The 16,947-nt window shown below is 39.0% G+C and overlaps 1 protein-coding gene across 1 annotated transcript in view; it reads left to right on the forward strand.

The window, feature by feature from the left end:
* Positions 1-16,947, forward strand: part of LOC121303637 (serine/threonine-protein kinase Nek6-like) — an 87,106-nt gene that overhangs the window by 39,882 nt on the left and 30,277 nt on the right. Inside the window, exons 3-6 of the mRNA XM_041234438.1 lie at positions 5,839-5,979; positions 8,445-8,507; positions 14,195-14,305; positions 15,469-15,577. Of these exons, the coding sequence (XP_041090372.1) occupies positions 5,839-5,979; positions 8,445-8,507; positions 14,195-14,305; positions 15,469-15,577 (424 nt within the window). The remainder of the gene's footprint in view (positions 1-5,838; positions 5,980-8,444; positions 8,508-14,194; positions 14,306-15,468; positions 15,578-16,947) is intronic.

Consider the following 16,947-nt stretch of genomic DNA (forward strand, 5'->3'; position numbering starts at 1 on the left):
AATGACCTAATATACACATTTAAGCTGAATAATTAATCCTTGTTACTTTGGCTGCCTTTACCATTATAAATAATAACCCTGCAATTCTTGTTTTTTTTTCTAATTGACAACAATTTAGCAATATTACTATAAAAAATGTGTCACATTACAGACCCCCCCCCCCGTCTATTTTAGTGCTTTATTGTATTTACCAGATTTAGGTCTTAATTCCCCCCCCCCCACTTATGTGCTACAGTTGAGTTACAACCTTAACCTTTCTCCGTTTACTGTAGGCCATAATCCCTAGAGGGCGCTACAAGGAGCGCTATAAGTTTTATATTCAATTTTCTTACCTTTTATTAAGAATAGCAGTGCTATCACTGGCCATATTTTCTTCTGTTAAAGATCTTGAGATATTTCCAGGACAATGCTATAGCAGTAAAAGTTGCTGCTACTTCCTGGTATGAAGTCACTTCCTGTGCTGTAGCTCAGATTTACACCAGACATCTAGCTGCAAGAAGGTCCTGTGACCTACCTCATAGGCCATTATTTCATCCGTGTCCAACTGACCCATCAAGAAAGTTTAATTTTGTACATTAAAGTATTAACAAGAAGCAAAAAAAAAAAAAGGCCTTCAGCACAAGAAGGGCAGTAATGATACTGCTAAATCTAATAAGAGGTAAGAATTAAAAACCTTGGTTTTAACACAACAGTGGTTATTGTGGTATGCTTTTCCACATGTTGTGTGTGCGTTCTGAAAACTGCAATCGAAATTCTCAGGAAACAAAACATCCTTCCAGAAACCTGGTGACATTTTACATAGTGCTAAAACATCAGGCTGCCTTTGATCAAATGCAATATTGACATTATTTATAAATGCGATAATGCTTCCTGGCACAAACTCTGGTTTTGGGGTGTGTTTAGCACTCGTGTCTGACTGCCATGCTGGAGTTAATGCTTGATGATATGTGGCCCTGGCTCTGCACAAGACCCCAGCTAGACATTTACATATGCGATGACTTAGATTTGCATTCTCGATCACAGCCCATCAGGCCTCATTACATTAATACAGCTTTAATGGAGAGTGAGATTGCTGTATCCCCCTGTCCATGGACACAGAGAGCAGATACAAGTCAGTCCTAGCAATGGCAGCTAACTTCTTGCCTTGATTAGTTTGACCAATCTTGCAATAATCAGCCAATGAAATTAGTAGTTACTGTTAGTTTAATATTTCTCTCGTTAAGTAATACTACATTTACAACTGCAAATAACAAAGGAAACTCTGTTCTTCTGGATTTCAAAGGAACCTCCGTGTTCTTTGGCTGATCATCTTCCTCAAATCTTTGTCCCATTCTAGAACTGCAGCCAGCCATGACAATACCTGAGGCTCTTATGTATAGTGAGTTACAGTGTCAGGGGCAAGCCTCAAGCCCCTACCTGAAATAACTAATAATATTCACAACCTGGGGTCTCTAAACTAGTGTTAGAATTGTTAAAATGTGCATAGACTACTGGGTCCGGTAAACTGCAGCCTACAAGACGCTTCCACCAGTGCTTTAGCATTGCAATATTAATAAGCTGGGTTCAATAAACTGCAGACTATCAAGGGAATGTATTATTCATTATTAGGCTGATATGTACTTCTTCTTAATCAACATTATTACTTTGCTTCACCTTGGTTGTTACCAAGCCATTCGAACACGTTTAACAAACACCTGTGTTGGTATGAACTGAGCCGTGTGGTGTCTCTGTAGTCTGCAGTGACAGTAAAGATTTTTTTAAATTTATTTTGCGATTTAATAATGACAGGAAAACCATTTTGAATCAGTGGGACTTTTAGTGTATGCGCACAACGAGGGATAGAAAATGCATTATAACAGAGACCGGCTATGGCCTTGTATTCTTTTGTATCGATACATGTGTGTTTGATACGCATGGGGTTCCCTTAGCAATTAGCACTGTGTAGTTTAAGATACTCTGTCAATAAGATAACTGTCTGAATGTGCTGTCAATTATTACATTTAGTAACGCTTTTAAATAATTACCAGAAATTCATGTTAATTTCAATAGCTTCATAGGAGTAACATCTGAATAACACATGTGGTGTTATTATTTTGTAATTCATAATGAATGAAAGCTTAACACCACAGCAATAGTAACTAGTGCATTGGAATACTTTCAATCACAATACAAATTAACCCAACATTGAACAAAATGCATTTAATTCACAACATCATAGCTTCTTCTGGCTATTTGAGTCTGGTGCTCATCGTTTTCCACTATTCAACATATCTGTTTAAACTGCTGATGTCATAGAGACTGTCTTCTTTTTGTGTATTTATAGGCTGCATATTTAAGGTAGCTGTAGCCTGGGAAATCCCTCTACCGATTAATTGCAAAAAAGTTTTTACTTATTTCATTTTGTTGTGCTTTCCTGAGCTACACCAGAGCTTGAATGTAGCAGGATACCCATTGCTGCAGCAGGTAGTAGCAGGGACATGTGTGATTAGTTCAGAGAGGCAAGGGGGATGCAGTGAGTGTGTGTGTATATCATAGGCTCTACCAGGTCAGAGAGACAAGGACGCTGCAGTGAGTGTGTGTGTGTGTATCAGGCTGTACCAGGTTAGAGACAGAGAGGCTGCAGTGAGTGACTATCTGTAGCAGGTCTGGTTTTAAAATTAACAGCTTCATAGATATTGTGGGATAGTGCAAAAAGCAGTCACCAATGCATTTTAAAAATCTGATATGGTACTGCACTAAATTCCCCAGTGTGTTTAATTGTCTTAATATTGTGGGGTCAAAATGTTTCCTCTGTGGTGCAAACCCTTCTTCCTATTAATCATGCAGGTTGCCACTGACAATCAGCTGTTAACAAGCAGTAAAGCATGCATCTTTTTTTTTTAATTGATTTATTTAAACAGGAGATTTACCCATTGAGGCCAAGGTCTCCTTTACAGGGGGTCCTGAAAAAAACAAAAAAAAAACACACACACACACAATCAAAGCAAAAAAAGCCCTATTAAAACGTGTGGTTCAAACTTAAATCAGCAGCTTATAGAGATAAAATGACAGAATAAGTAGGTTTGACATTGTGACAGGGTAGCATTGCAGGCCCAGATGGTATCGGGACTCGGAAACAAGGAAGCTACAGTCTAAGCATGGCTGCTCATTTTACTAAACAAACACAAACAGAACACTGCTGCTCAGAGCAAATATAAAATGTTAAACAAAAACAGGTCACACACAAACAGGAACAAGAAAACCATCTCAAGAGCCTAAACTAAAGCTTTAAACAAAATCCAAATACCGCAGGCTGGGCATTAGCCTTCACTACAAAGTTTTCAAAATAAACACAGCCCAAACACTCAATCACCAAAAAACCCCTCCTTCACCCAAACACTCACCAAAAAAAAAACCCTCCTTCACCCAAACACTCGCCAAAAAAAAAACCCTCCTTCACCCAAACAAATGCTTTTCTCCCCTTTTTTATACCATGTGGCTGGAGCCTAATTGTCATCAATTATTCAGTCAGCTTCAGCCACATTCTCACATGTATTTTGGCAGGGATAGGAAATTAACCCCATCCCTGCCAACCACCACCAAAACACCACAAAACAATATTTTTTATAGGCAGGACTCTATTTATTAATGTGAACTGAAGGAGAAGCATTGACAAGAACCTGTACAGTAACCAATTCCCAAATGTGATCTTAAAACCAGATGAAAAAGGATTGCATCTTCATGCTATGTTGAAAATCATTCCATGTCTTCAGGAGTTGATGTGCCAAAAGTCATTCTCCCATATGTGTTCGAACCCTTGCAACAGCCAAATCAACTGAATCTTGAGAGCGTAAACTATAGCCAATGCTAGTGTTAAAGCACTAGGTGGAACCAAACCTTTTGAGAACCTTGAACACAAAACAATGCTAAGGAAAAAGCCTCCATCAGTTAATGAAAGTGAACACCTTGGCGCTTTCTCTATGACCTGGGAATGCATACTGATATACAACAGTTAATAGACTGTCTCAATGATGGGAACACCTTTTATCGCTGCTTCATGTTCAGTCTTTGCATGTTGCTTTCTTCTTCACAAGAGCAGCCACAATGTGACCTTTTGTTTGAAGTGAAATTGTTAAAAAGCGCATTCTCAAAATAAGCTGATTTGAACAGGAAGTGTTACCTGCAATGTTCAAAATTGTCAGCACTATTAAAGCTTTTTTTAACTACCCTAGCTCAGTACCAGCTAACAACTAGAAGACTTGCAGATACAGCCCTTTGATAGGAGTCTGCAATGTATTCTGTGGGGAGTGATTTGCTTGCTAAAAATAAATACAGTACCATATTGTCTATTGATTCCAACATTGTTGCCTAGCTAGTAAATTGTATTGATATAAAAAACAAATGTGGTTTGGCCTTGACACTCTTTAAAATGTTGCCTTTCAAGAGTGCGATCTGCATTTGGCTCATATAATCCTTGATAACGAAAGTTCACATTCAGCCTTGGAGCTTTATCTCGTACCACCTACACGCAGGGCTAGGCCTGCTTCGTATGTGGATGAGGGACCGTCAAGGAGAACCGGCTGCTGCAGTGCATGCAGGCGTGCTGATGCAGGGAGAAGCTCCACTGCCCTGGGTGTCAGTGCTTCAGGAGGTGCCCTTCTTCACATGAGGTCCTGGCTCAATCTCCGAGCAGGTCAATACAAACCTGATCTGGCTCACCCTCCCTACCCTGCATAACAGAAGTAGTAGGTTTTATGTAACTATTCTACCCCAATGTATGTGCAAAGTTAATCAAACATTGTCTTCTCGATGACCAGTGACCTAGCTTTGTATACCCTGAAGTACTTTCGCTGAGGCATGCCCAAACTAAATTCCATCACAATAGGATAAGCGAGTCTCAAGATAAATGTACAGATATAAGCAGATATTTGGAGAGACATAATATACATTTTTTTTCCATTTTATTCCTATCACCATTGATACACAAGTAGAGATGCAACAATTGCTGAATGAATCGATTATTTATCAGCCTGTTTGGAGCCTTATCGCGAGCTACCCAGTACCCATGTGCTTTCCATGCATGTTGCTAGATTAAAGCTCTTTGTATATTTTTAGTTGAGAAATGGCAGAAACACATGTCTTTTAATAATAATGTTTTCTCAGTACATGTATTATATTTAAGGCTTGAACTTTTGGCGCTTTATTTTCCAAAGCTCTACCTCCCTTGAAATGTTAATTAGTAGTTGTTAAGCTGTCTCTGCATTCTAATAAAGAATAAAATACTAACTGAGCTTAAGATTCTTTTTTTCAGAACAAGCTCAGGCAAGATATGAAGGTAAAAGCAAGTGACGTTGTTTTGTAATTGACAGCTTTTTCTGAGTTTAATTAGGAAACACAACCGGCTCAAAATAAGTCTAAAGGGAAGTCATGTGATAAAAAATAAAACCTGAAAACTTCAAGCCCTAATTATATTACTATGTATGACAGAATGCACATGCATGTTGTCAGTTCTACCCTCATCAGTTCTGAGACTAGGTTTATTAAGAGAAAGCGAAATGTGTCTGTGACTGCATTACCTGCTTGAAACCACAAAAACATACAGAAACATACAAATATTTGGGACCCCGAAATATTGAACATCCGCCGTTGTGAACGAAATATTGAACATTCACTCTGACCGTAGTTTTTTTTGCTTCTTGCTTTTGAATACTAACAGGCTCTCAGTGCATCCATTATCGTTGTTGAATATCGATTAGGAAGTGGACTGTTGATTGCACCTCTGATAAAAAGAGAGCTCTGATAGTCATTCTTTCTTTGGGGTACTGTCCATTCACTGAACATGTCTGTTTTTCTCAACAGAGGAATGTGTCCACATACCCGTATCGATGCACGCTTGCAGATTTTCAGATAGAGAAGAAAATCGGCAGAGGGCAGTTCAGTGAGGTTTACAAGGCAACCTTTCTCCACGACAGGAAACTGGTTGCACTGAAGAAAGTCCAGGTATGTTTCTTCCACACTTATCACTAACAAATTGATCTAAGATAACGACAGAATCATATAAAGTCATTCAATATTACATTTTAAGTTATCCAAGAGGTGTTCTTTTCTAGAAAGGACAGTCCATTGTAGTTAGTTAAATGTTGTCTAGAGTAAAACATATATACAGTCAATTCTCGTTACTAGGATTAGACACATTTTTCTTTTTGAATTTAAAGTGACCAATTATTATTTTATTTTCCCCCAATTTGGAATGTCCAATTATGTTTGTTCTCCTTACCGTAGCAAATCCCCACACAGCACAGACGTTCTGAGGGCGTGTGAGCGTCCTCCGATCTCACAAACCTAAAGCCAGAATCGCTTTTATGCAGAGCAATGCAGATACACATTCGTATCCACTCTGAATGTGCTCGGTGTCTGGCCAGTAGGGTTCTCTGTTGCGTGATGAGGATAAGCAATCCCTGCCGGTTTCCCCATCCCCCACCCCGGGAGCGTCCGAGCCAATGTGACGCCCCCCTTGGGGTCCCCAGCAAAGTTCAGCCTCTTTGCACAGCCCAGACATGAACTGGCGCCGTCCAAGCTGTGTGACTCATCCTGCGCTCCCAGCTCCAGCACTTTAACTGGATCAGCCACTCGGACACCTGTCTTGATACTACGAATGTTCTACGTGGTCCTGCTCAAATTTAGCGCTTGGTACAGTGATGCTTTTTTTTTTTTTTTTTTTTTTTTTTTTTTTACACAATGTTTTTATTTTTCTGATGACAGGAAATACCAACAGCTCTCAAAACTGGGTCTCCCGAGTGGGGCATCCAATGAAGGCACTCCGCGTGGAGTGCAGGATCCACCCTATAGCCTGGAGATCACAGATTTGAATCCAGGCTATGTCATTGCTGACCGTGACCTGGGGTTCCTGTGGTGCGGTGCACAATTGGCCGAGCGCTTCCCGGGTAGGGAGGGCTTAGGTTGGCAGGGGAATCCACGGTTCAATGCGCATCAGTGACCGCTGTGGCCGATAGGTGTGTAAGATTGACAGATTGGCAGGAGTGCGTTTCGGAAGACGAGTGTTCCAGCCTGCGTTTCCCAAGTCTGCAGCGGTGAAACGGGATACAGATAATAATTGGGCATTCCAAAAACCATTGGCGATGACTACATTTAAAAAAATAAAGTGTTCGAAACTGTTGGAGCGACCACGTCATTAGGACTGGTGAAAGATAAACGAAATACGTTCACACACACGAAAATACTACATGACCAATGAGTGGCTAGTGGCAATGGAAAATTGCTATTACTCTAAAGTGTATGGCATTACAAAATTGTTCCGATAGCATTGAAAAGAATGAAAATAGCTCTGAATCGTTCAAAGAACATTTTAAGAGAGGTCAAGGTGCCCATAATCCTATGAGCACAGCGATACTCGAGGATTTCAATGTAATAATTATTTACCAACATATGATACACTGTGAATCCCCATGTTAGGAATTATTTGATGCAACCCTCTTAAGCAGAGCTCTTGAAATAGTTGGCAATCTCAACTGTGCAATTCTGTGCTGTACGAGAGACAATCTTAGCATTCTCTGCTGAAAACAAATAGACAAACCATTTAGAGATGATATGGTGTTCTGACATTGCTCACTACATGCTGCACAGTGATACAATTAGCAAAAATATATTGAGTTGTAATGCTGTCAATTTTTATAGCATGCTGAGCGTGTATCAGCATAGCAGCACTCAAAACTAGTGTTGTCAGTCAGAGCGATAAGTGGAATCTCTTTTATTGGGATTCAAAATCCTATTATCCTGCAATAACATGTCATGGTAGTTTGGACAAAAATGTCATAAAGTCTTTGATTGTATGCACTATAAGACTATCTCCACGCACACTCGATGCATCTGTACTTATCTCAGCTTAATCCCTTGGCAATCCACTTGCAGTGAGATTCTGTTATCTAGCAATAACAGGCCAAAGTACAGTTTGGATAAACAAACACCAAGAGCAGAATTTAACCCATGTTCTTTTAACAAAAATCCAGACCCTAAAAAAAGACTGCACTCATTCTCGGCCTTTTATCCAGCTCATACTCCCTGTAGGTAAAGCTTGTATGGAAGCAGTGAAATGACAGCAGTGACCTGAAATAAAGGAACATGTTGTGGGGTGGAGGGGTAGCCACGAAAATAACAAAACAGCAAACCACATTGAAAGGTACCATATAAAGAAACCAAAACTAAGAACTACAGTATACAAAGTGACAAGAAATGGTGGAGAGATTGTGCTGCTACATCTCACCGGACCAATTAACGTAAAATACAATTCTGTCTGCTTTTTACTTTGGCAGTATGATAGAGTGTGATTGGATTGTTTGTGATGTGTTTACTCACATAGCGGAACTTAAGGATAGTGGCATCCCCTGGGATTCGCTTCACTACCAGATTTGTTTCTATGAATGAATATAATGCTTTTCCTTCTGCAGATATTTGAATTGATGGACGCAAAGGCAAGACAAGACTACATCAAGGAAATCGACCTTTTAAAGGTGAGATTCAGGGTTTTCACATGTTTGCAGATAGATCAAATGATCTACACAGCCTCAGATCTAAATACTAAATATACTTACTTTACTATACCATACTTTGCATCACCCTAGAGGTTTACATTAGGTAACCATTTATCCAAGTGTGAATCAGACTTGCTAAAGATATTCATATTTCACAATCTGGGGATACATGGAGGTGCCTGTCTGTCCGTCCTTCTGTCCCACCTGTCATAATGCTGACATATCGAGAGAACCGCTTATCCAATTGTGATACAAAATGGTAGCATTATGTACCATACATTGTTGACAGCATCAGAATCTGGGGATGTTATGTGCTGGAACCTGTCCATCTTTCTGTATGTAACATTTAACATACATTATACTGAACATACTGTGGCTGTAGGTCATGGTGACCTAATTGGTCATTATGTTGAATTGCAGCCAAGGCAGGGGTGGAGTCTGAGCGCAAACTGCAAGAGAGCGTCTTAAAGACTATACGAAAGAGCTGGGCTTGTCTATATTTGTCAGTAGAGCTTTTAACCTTTCACCGACAGGGTACAAAGGCATTTGCATTGCACATCACTGGACATTATATATAGTGCTGCTGTTCTCAAAGTTTTCTGCTTCATTTTTTTTGCACTATGGCAGCACTGTGGAAATGCAGTAGTATAGTTTCCAAGAAACGTTTCACCTTTATCCCACACAGATTTCTGTCAGTCATTTGCAAGACAAAAATACAGAACCAAAGTTATTCAGGGATCGTCGTTTCAAGCCTGACCAGCGGTTTTCTATAATGACAGTGTGCAGGCCAGCATGTTTGATAATGCAGTGCAGGTGCAGGGTTTTCCTAACTAGACTACAGTGTATACACTAATTTAGGGCCAGCTTTAGACCTGCTTAGTCAGTTTCAGCAATGGGAGCTCCCTTCTCTCACTGCCGGAGTCATTACATCTGCAACTCGTCACCTTAATGCTCACCTCGCATTAAGTGATAGGTCCCATGCAACTTGTACTTTACAGTTACATACATTACCTGGATGACATTTTTATAATTTACAATTGCGCTCATGGAAAAAATCATACATTTTTCACATTACAAATTTCACTTGTAATGTTGCAGTCATTAAATTCAGGTTTATAGAGCAGCCATCTGTGCCGAGGAGCAGGGTTTTATGAGGAGTTTCAGAATGCAGAGTGTGGAGACCGGCTTGGTTTGAGTGAGGAATTAAGAAAGCAGAGTGTGGAGACCAGCTCGGTTTGAGTGAGGATTTGAGAAAGCAGACTGTGGAGACCAGCTCGGTTTGAGTGAGGAATTGAGAAACACCAGTGATACCAGAAAAAGGGTTATAGTTATGATTTTGTAAGTTTTGTAGTGACAAGTGTCATCATGTCTTTATCCGTGAAGAGAAAGCTGGACCAAGACTGCCGTGTGTTTCTAGAGAAATGGGGAATTTCATATTTCTTTGAGGGCATGAATGGAAAGTCAGCATGCTTTATTTGTAAGCAACATGTTCCTGTTGTGAAAGAATACAACATTAAAAGACACTGTGAAGCAAATAATGGCAAAACAAATATGATACATATACAGGAAGGTTAGGTGAAGGTAAGTGCTGTGAATTAGCAATGCCATTGAAAGAGATGCTGCTGTTAAGGCAAGCTATGTGATTGCTCATAAAGTAGCTGTTTCTTCAAAACCATGTTCTGATGAAGAAATGCTGCTAAAAGCTGCTGAAATAGTGTGTCCTGAGAAGCAGCAAGCTTTCTCCATCATGAATACGAACACATGTAAATTTTGTTCTCAACTAACTGACACACACCTTCACTTGATGCTCGAGATATCCTCAGCCCGGTCATTTGCTCCAGATCAGTGCTGCCAGATTTTGTTTTTGCAATGCCCCGCCACATTTTGGAAGTAACCAGCCAAAAAGTAGCCAAATTGGGTTTTTAAACAAGCCAAAACCAGCGCATACATTTACGACTTAAATATATACAGTATTACAAAATCAGAAATATGTGCTAGACTTTATTTAAACAAAATATCCCAGGTAAGTAATGTTGTAAACTTTTATTTTATTTATGTATCTGTTTTACTTGTTTACAATTAGCAGTACAAGCACCGTTCTTATGGGATGAGAATGTTGTAGGTCCAGGAAAAAAATGTATTCAGAATGTAGTGTACTCTTAAATTGTCCAGATCTGTCTGTGGATACAGTCTTTAAAAATACATTTAAAAACAATTATAATTGACCTGATACAGTTATTAAATTGGTGCCGATTACAAATTTTTCTCCTGATTACACAATCAAACAAACAATAATCCCGGTCAAATGCATTGAGTGTCAATCATGTGTAAAAAATCACCGTTGTAACCAGTCCTGAGGAAAGAAGGTGGGTTTACCATTTTCTTAATCCAGATTTGCTGAATGCAGGTGCGAATGTTTGTGTGATTTTTATCTTACAAAGACACAAGTGGGAAACACTGTTTCAGGTCTACACAGTAGCAGATTGGAACACTTTTGTCATTTAAATCAGTAAATAGCATCCTTCCTGGCACTTAAAATACACCACCCACTCACTGTAGGGGTCCAAATGTAAATCTGCTATATATCGAGGGCCAGGCTATAGCGAGAGACCCAGAATAAAACACAGGCTAACAAACACTGCATGACCACTCCCTCATTTTATCGGGGGTGCCTGGGTCCTCTATGCAACCCGCTTTTTCTCATTTTTCGTATAAAAAGCAGCACACCATTTTAATTTGTACAGCGGAGGGTAATTGCTTCTCATCAACTTTAGTATCCAATTAATTTCACAAGTCTTCCCCTCCTTTCTGAAATGCACAAACTCGCTGCATTGAAAGAATCCATTCCCAACATAGGAGGCTTGTTGCTAGGGAGCTGACGTCACTGCCTTGTGGTTTTTGCTAGTGCATTGCTGCCACATGTGAACACCTCTTTGGATAAAATAAAAACTGCTTCAGCAAGTAGATATTTAGTTTGCTTTGTGTTATTGTGCAATACATGTGTATATGATAACAGTACAATGCTTTCTATATTTTTGTTTGTGTTGTGCAGTATGAAATAAAACGAACAGCAATTCTAAGTGCCTATGTATATTGCAGCTAAGACATGCGCAGTTAGACAGAAAAAATGGGGCGCCAACTCCAGGACCATGATATATCCGAATCTGCAGTATAGCAAGGGGCGATATAACGCGGGGTGGGTGTATTTATCAAACAGAAATACAATAAATCTACACACACACTGTTAGCTGTTTAATCTCCATAACGTTTATACCAGTGAGCACTTTTAATTATGGTATCTAAACCATGATGGTATATAGATCAGCCTCTGTTTCGATCAATTGATTAAGCTGCTTTATATTTCACATCTCCAAGAGGGGAAATAACAAGGTTTTTCCACTTTTTTTGCTGCTGCTTTGTATTTAATACAGATATTGAAATGCTGCTGTGCCCAGATCTGTTTGGAAGCATATGAATAATGGTATTCCAGCATAGATTTCATACACTTCAGCCCGGTATATATAGGGTCCCAAAGTTTTGCTTCACCGCTTCAATGTCTTGCTTTGAGACGGTCACAGCAGAGAAACACAAAATAATTAACTGAAAACAAATTTGTTTGTTCACCTTTATCCCCCTCTGGTTTATTCTGAAGGTACTATGGTACTGAAACATTGGCTCAATATAAGTGTGTTTCTTTTAAAGGGATTGCAAGTGTGCGGTTTTTCTTTTTTTTTTTTTTTTTTTTTTTTTTTTTTTTTGCTTTCACGAAACTTTAACCTTCCAGCTTCTTATCCGGTGATTTCAACGTGCTGCACAGGCTAGTCACAATTTGTGCAGTACCTACTGTTGTCTTTTCTATGACAAAAATGCAAATGTTTTCAGGGCCAAAATAATTCAGTGTAATTCATGTGTTAAAAGCACAACTGTCTCTTGGCTGTTTCGGCTGTATGTCATAATGGAAAGAATACAGTGCATCATGGGATTTTATACAACACTGTCTAGGCATCTTGCATTGAGAAAGCAACACATTTGGAATCGCAATAAAGGAAATGATTATGTAATACAGTTCACGTGCAGTCATCTTTTGGGAAGTTGCATTTTCAGAATCATATCATAATGTAGAGTATTACAGCACCATATGTTAAAATATTCCCCGTAATCCACAAAACCAACAAAATACATCCTATGTAGCCTATATTTGACACTTTTTTTTGTAGTGTTCTATGGAACACGGGCAATCGCTTATCCTGGAAAAAGTTAAATACAGCACCTGAAAGCAGATATACGCATTTATCATGTTTCCCACACAGCACTACTTGTGGGCTGCTCTATTTATGTTGACTCTCACAAGGTATCTTTTTCCACGTGATTAATTTTGTTTGCAAAGTCATTTGCCGCTGGTTAGTGAATCTATACAAAGCACGCAATAACAGGCTTGCTGCGTGGTAAACTGGTTACTGCTGTTTAGTGCATGAGGCCCTAAATATACTACGATCTACCAGGGTTTAACTTGATTTAATCTACTGTGCCTTGACCTGCTTTATCTTTATGCTTCACTACACATAGCATACCACAGCAAACATTTTAAAGGTGAAAGTTTCCAGGTTCTGCTCTGTGACTAATGCAGCGCTAACAAAATAATTCCAGTAATTGCTAACGTGCACTGTATTACAGTCTCACATAATATAATATAAAAATTAAAGTTTCCTAGAATAGGAAGAAGGTAACCATAACAGTTCTCAGTGTAATATTATTTGAGTAAAAAATAATTCTTTCATTTTAAAGAAAAGGCAGTCTTAAATCTTAATAAGCAAAGCCTTTTTGTCAGTACTCAAGTGCTGGGTTCAGCACCCTCAAGAAACAAAGAACGGCGTGGTCTTTTAACATAATGTTAAAATATTCCAGTCGGAATACATTATATATATAAAGTTAACAATTGAAAAGATGAATAACCTTCATTTCCTGTTTGATTCTGTGTTCAGTGTGGAAGATAGTGGCAAGTCCAGCCCCTGCCCAATACAGTGTGCTTTCTGGTAGAAAGTATAATTTGGAGAAGAAGCCTCAACAAAGGAAACATAGTCATCAGTTCCAAGCCAAGTTTCAGATAAAAAGAAAATCCCAGTGTTATAATCCAGAATAAATTAGAGGAGAGTTATTAGACAGAGAGCCAGCATTCCATGTGAGGAGCAGTGACTGAGCAGAGGTACAGTGACAGGGATATGAAGCGGAGGCTGTAACGGACGCCTCTGTGATTACTAAATGCCAGCGAGTGGTCAGACACATTCACTTTTATTTGGTACACCTCTGTAGATTTCCACCCCAGTTCCTAGTTTAAACATTTTGCTCAGTGGAAAATGTTCATATACGTTTTTTATTGAATTTTGTAACTTGTGAATAAAAACTGAATTTGTTTTTACTTTTTAAAATGTGTCTGTTTATTTTTGTCTGATATTAGCACCTTAGGATCAAAAAAGGTGTATTAAATGTGTTACTAAGAGGAACTTTAATCTGTGTATTTTACATTACATTAGGAACCTTTAATCCTGCTTTTATTAAGACACAATAATTCATTGAAATATTGTGTAGGACATACATTGTTCCCCTAGACAACAAAAATGAAATCGTAAAATATACCTCAAAACAATACCCATGTGTTTCTTTTGCAGCAACTGAACCACCCCAATGTAATTAAGTATTTGGACTCATTCATTGAAAACAATGAGCTGAACATTGTTCTGGAGTTGGCAGATGCTGGCGATCTCTCCCAGATGATAAAGGTGCGGACAATACTGTTTCTGTTTTTCATTCAATGCAGGGAGGAGAAACTGACTGCCAGCTGAGGCCTTTTGAAAACGCATTTCTATTGTAATTCAGATTAATGGTTTACCTTTTAAAATGCAAAGTGAACATTCAGGTTCTGGGTGTTCCCGATTCTGTTTCATCACATTGTTTCTTCATGCATTGAGTTTGAAAGCTGGCCTACACCTGCTTCAAGATGAATAAAGGCCTCTACAGTAGGTTTCTGTTTTAGGAGATAGCATTCTCAATAGCGTATTGAGAATGCTGTTGAGTAGTGCAGGCTGCTGAAGACCTTTCAGCCAGTGTTGTGTGTATGTATAGCACTGCACGTCATAAACCCAAGAGAACATGGAAATGTTGAGGAACAGTCTGCAAGCCGTTAACAGAAAACTTCATATATAATGAAGTTACAGAAAGCTGTTTCTTTATGGGTCATATCGAATGGGCCGAGGCTGAAAGCTGATGGCGAACGTCTGTGATTCCCTTATAAACACAAGTTCGCCATCATTAAAGAATGTGATGTATAATAATGTGCGAGCCAGGTGGTTATTTATACAGTGCAGAGAGCCTGCCCAAAACATGCGCAGCTCTTTGTCTATATATAATTACATTCTAATTAATTACAACAGAAATATGCCTAGATTTTCAAACACAGAGAACTTTAATAATATCATTTTGAAGGATTAGATTCCAATGATTATATTCTTTAGAAAAATAAATCAGTGATTGTGTTTTAATTAAATTTTTTTGTAAAACATTTTGTAGTTCGTATGCAGACCTTTGTCACAAATCTTTTAAATTGAGCTTCAGGAAAAGAATAAATAAAAAAATAGAAACCGTATCTTGAAACATTTATTTTTTTGAGGCGTTAAACATGTTTCACCAGTTAATTAACAAGCTTAGTGTTAATTATGTGTGGTGTCCATTTGGGAGTGTCAGACCTCATTAGGCAGAATTCCTTAATGGCTGCTAATTGCCAGCACAAACAGTGGCTGAGAATGGGTTCAAATGTTAATGCTGAGGTAAATAATTCTTCTGATGCTTGCGGTGCTTCGGCAGTGGCTGTGTGACTGACATGGGCTTTGGGAATCGGATGGCTCATTGTTTATTCACTCATCTTTTATTTATTCTTGTTCCACAGTATTTTAAGAAGCAGCGGCGGCTTATTCCTGAAAGGACGGTCTGGAAATACTTTGTGCAGCTGTGCAGTGCAGTGGAGCACATGCACTCCCGCAGGATAATGCACAGAGGTAAATATTCATCCAAAAACTGAATATTCACAACACGCTGACCTTGCATTGCAAACTGCCATAAACCTCGTTGCAAATGTAAACTGGTACTGTTACAAATGATGTCGTAATGCGTGCAAAGCCTGTCCAGCTGTTCTAATAATTGCTCATTACGAGTAACTCTATAGAACAACATCATTCTCTAAAGCATACTTGCTACACAGGTTGCAAATGTGCAGTTTTGAAAGATACACATTATATTTTCATTGTAACGCGTGTGTTGTCTGGTACTACTATAGGTTAAACAACGTTCTGTTTCCAGACGTTATTTTCCAGATATCTGTTACAGTTAACCTCAGCAGTGTCTTTTGGGTGATTGCTTGTTACTGGCTGAAAGCATGTCAGTCAATAGGAGAAGCATTTGAGTTGGTTAAGGACAGGGAAGAAGCCATTGAAGGGGTGGGGACAGTTTCACCCACAGGTGAAGTGACAAAGCAAGTGCAACCCTAACTGAAAGCATGGCTTTCAGAGATTTATTTTAACAGGTGTAGTGCCACATGTCATATTGTAGTGGAAATGTTACCATACCAAGTGCTTCTATCAAAACTGGACATTTAAGACCTGTATAACTAATGAAAGTGCACAATGGATGAACATTTCAGGAAACATTTTGTTAGCTAAAATCCTTTTAAAGGGCTTAGAAGGTATTGCAATAATCCCTACCTGTTGTGTTAGCTGTCTTCTGCGATGTGCAGTTTTCAATTCCATTTTTGGGTAAAGAAATCTCAATTTGCATACCTGCTTTCAGGTAGTTTTGCACTTCCAATATAGTTTCACCTGGAGAGTGAAACTGTCTCCACCCCACCAACACCTTCTTACCTGTCAATAGCCAAACAGCTGCTTTCCCTCAGGACTGAGGTGAGCCTGGATGTAAAACAGTTATGGACTTCCTGAAATACAGCATACAAACTGAGCTTGTATCGTACCAGCAAGCATTTCGAAAACCAAAATACATGTTGTGGAAGTACTTTGAAAGCTGAATTTGGCTTGTCTTGCTCTTTGAAGCTGGATGACAGGTTAAAGAAGTCAATATAAGAAGCCATGGATGTCAAACTTATTTTATTCATAAAAACAGACTGTTAAAGCTTTGTGAATAGGATGTTATATGATGCCCAAACGAGCTATTGCCCCTTTAAGTGCAAGCCATGAAGGTGATTTTGTAAGCAGCCTGGCTGGCAGGGAGCTGCAGTTGTGATGGTGGCAGGTAGAGAATGTGTCTTCCTCCAGCACAGTAAGCACAGAAGCAGACCATGGGAGTCTGTCACCCACACAAACACACATTCAGTAGATCTATTTTCAGAATCATGCAAAAAAAGACATCTGCTGGTAAG

The sequence above is a fragment of the Polyodon spathula genome, chromosome 34, assembly GCF_017654505.1.
Source record: "Polyodon spathula isolate WHYD16114869_AA chromosome 34, ASM1765450v1, whole genome shotgun sequence".
NCBI classification, from domain to species: Eukaryota; Metazoa; Chordata; class Actinopteri; order Acipenseriformes; family Polyodontidae; genus Polyodon; species Polyodon spathula.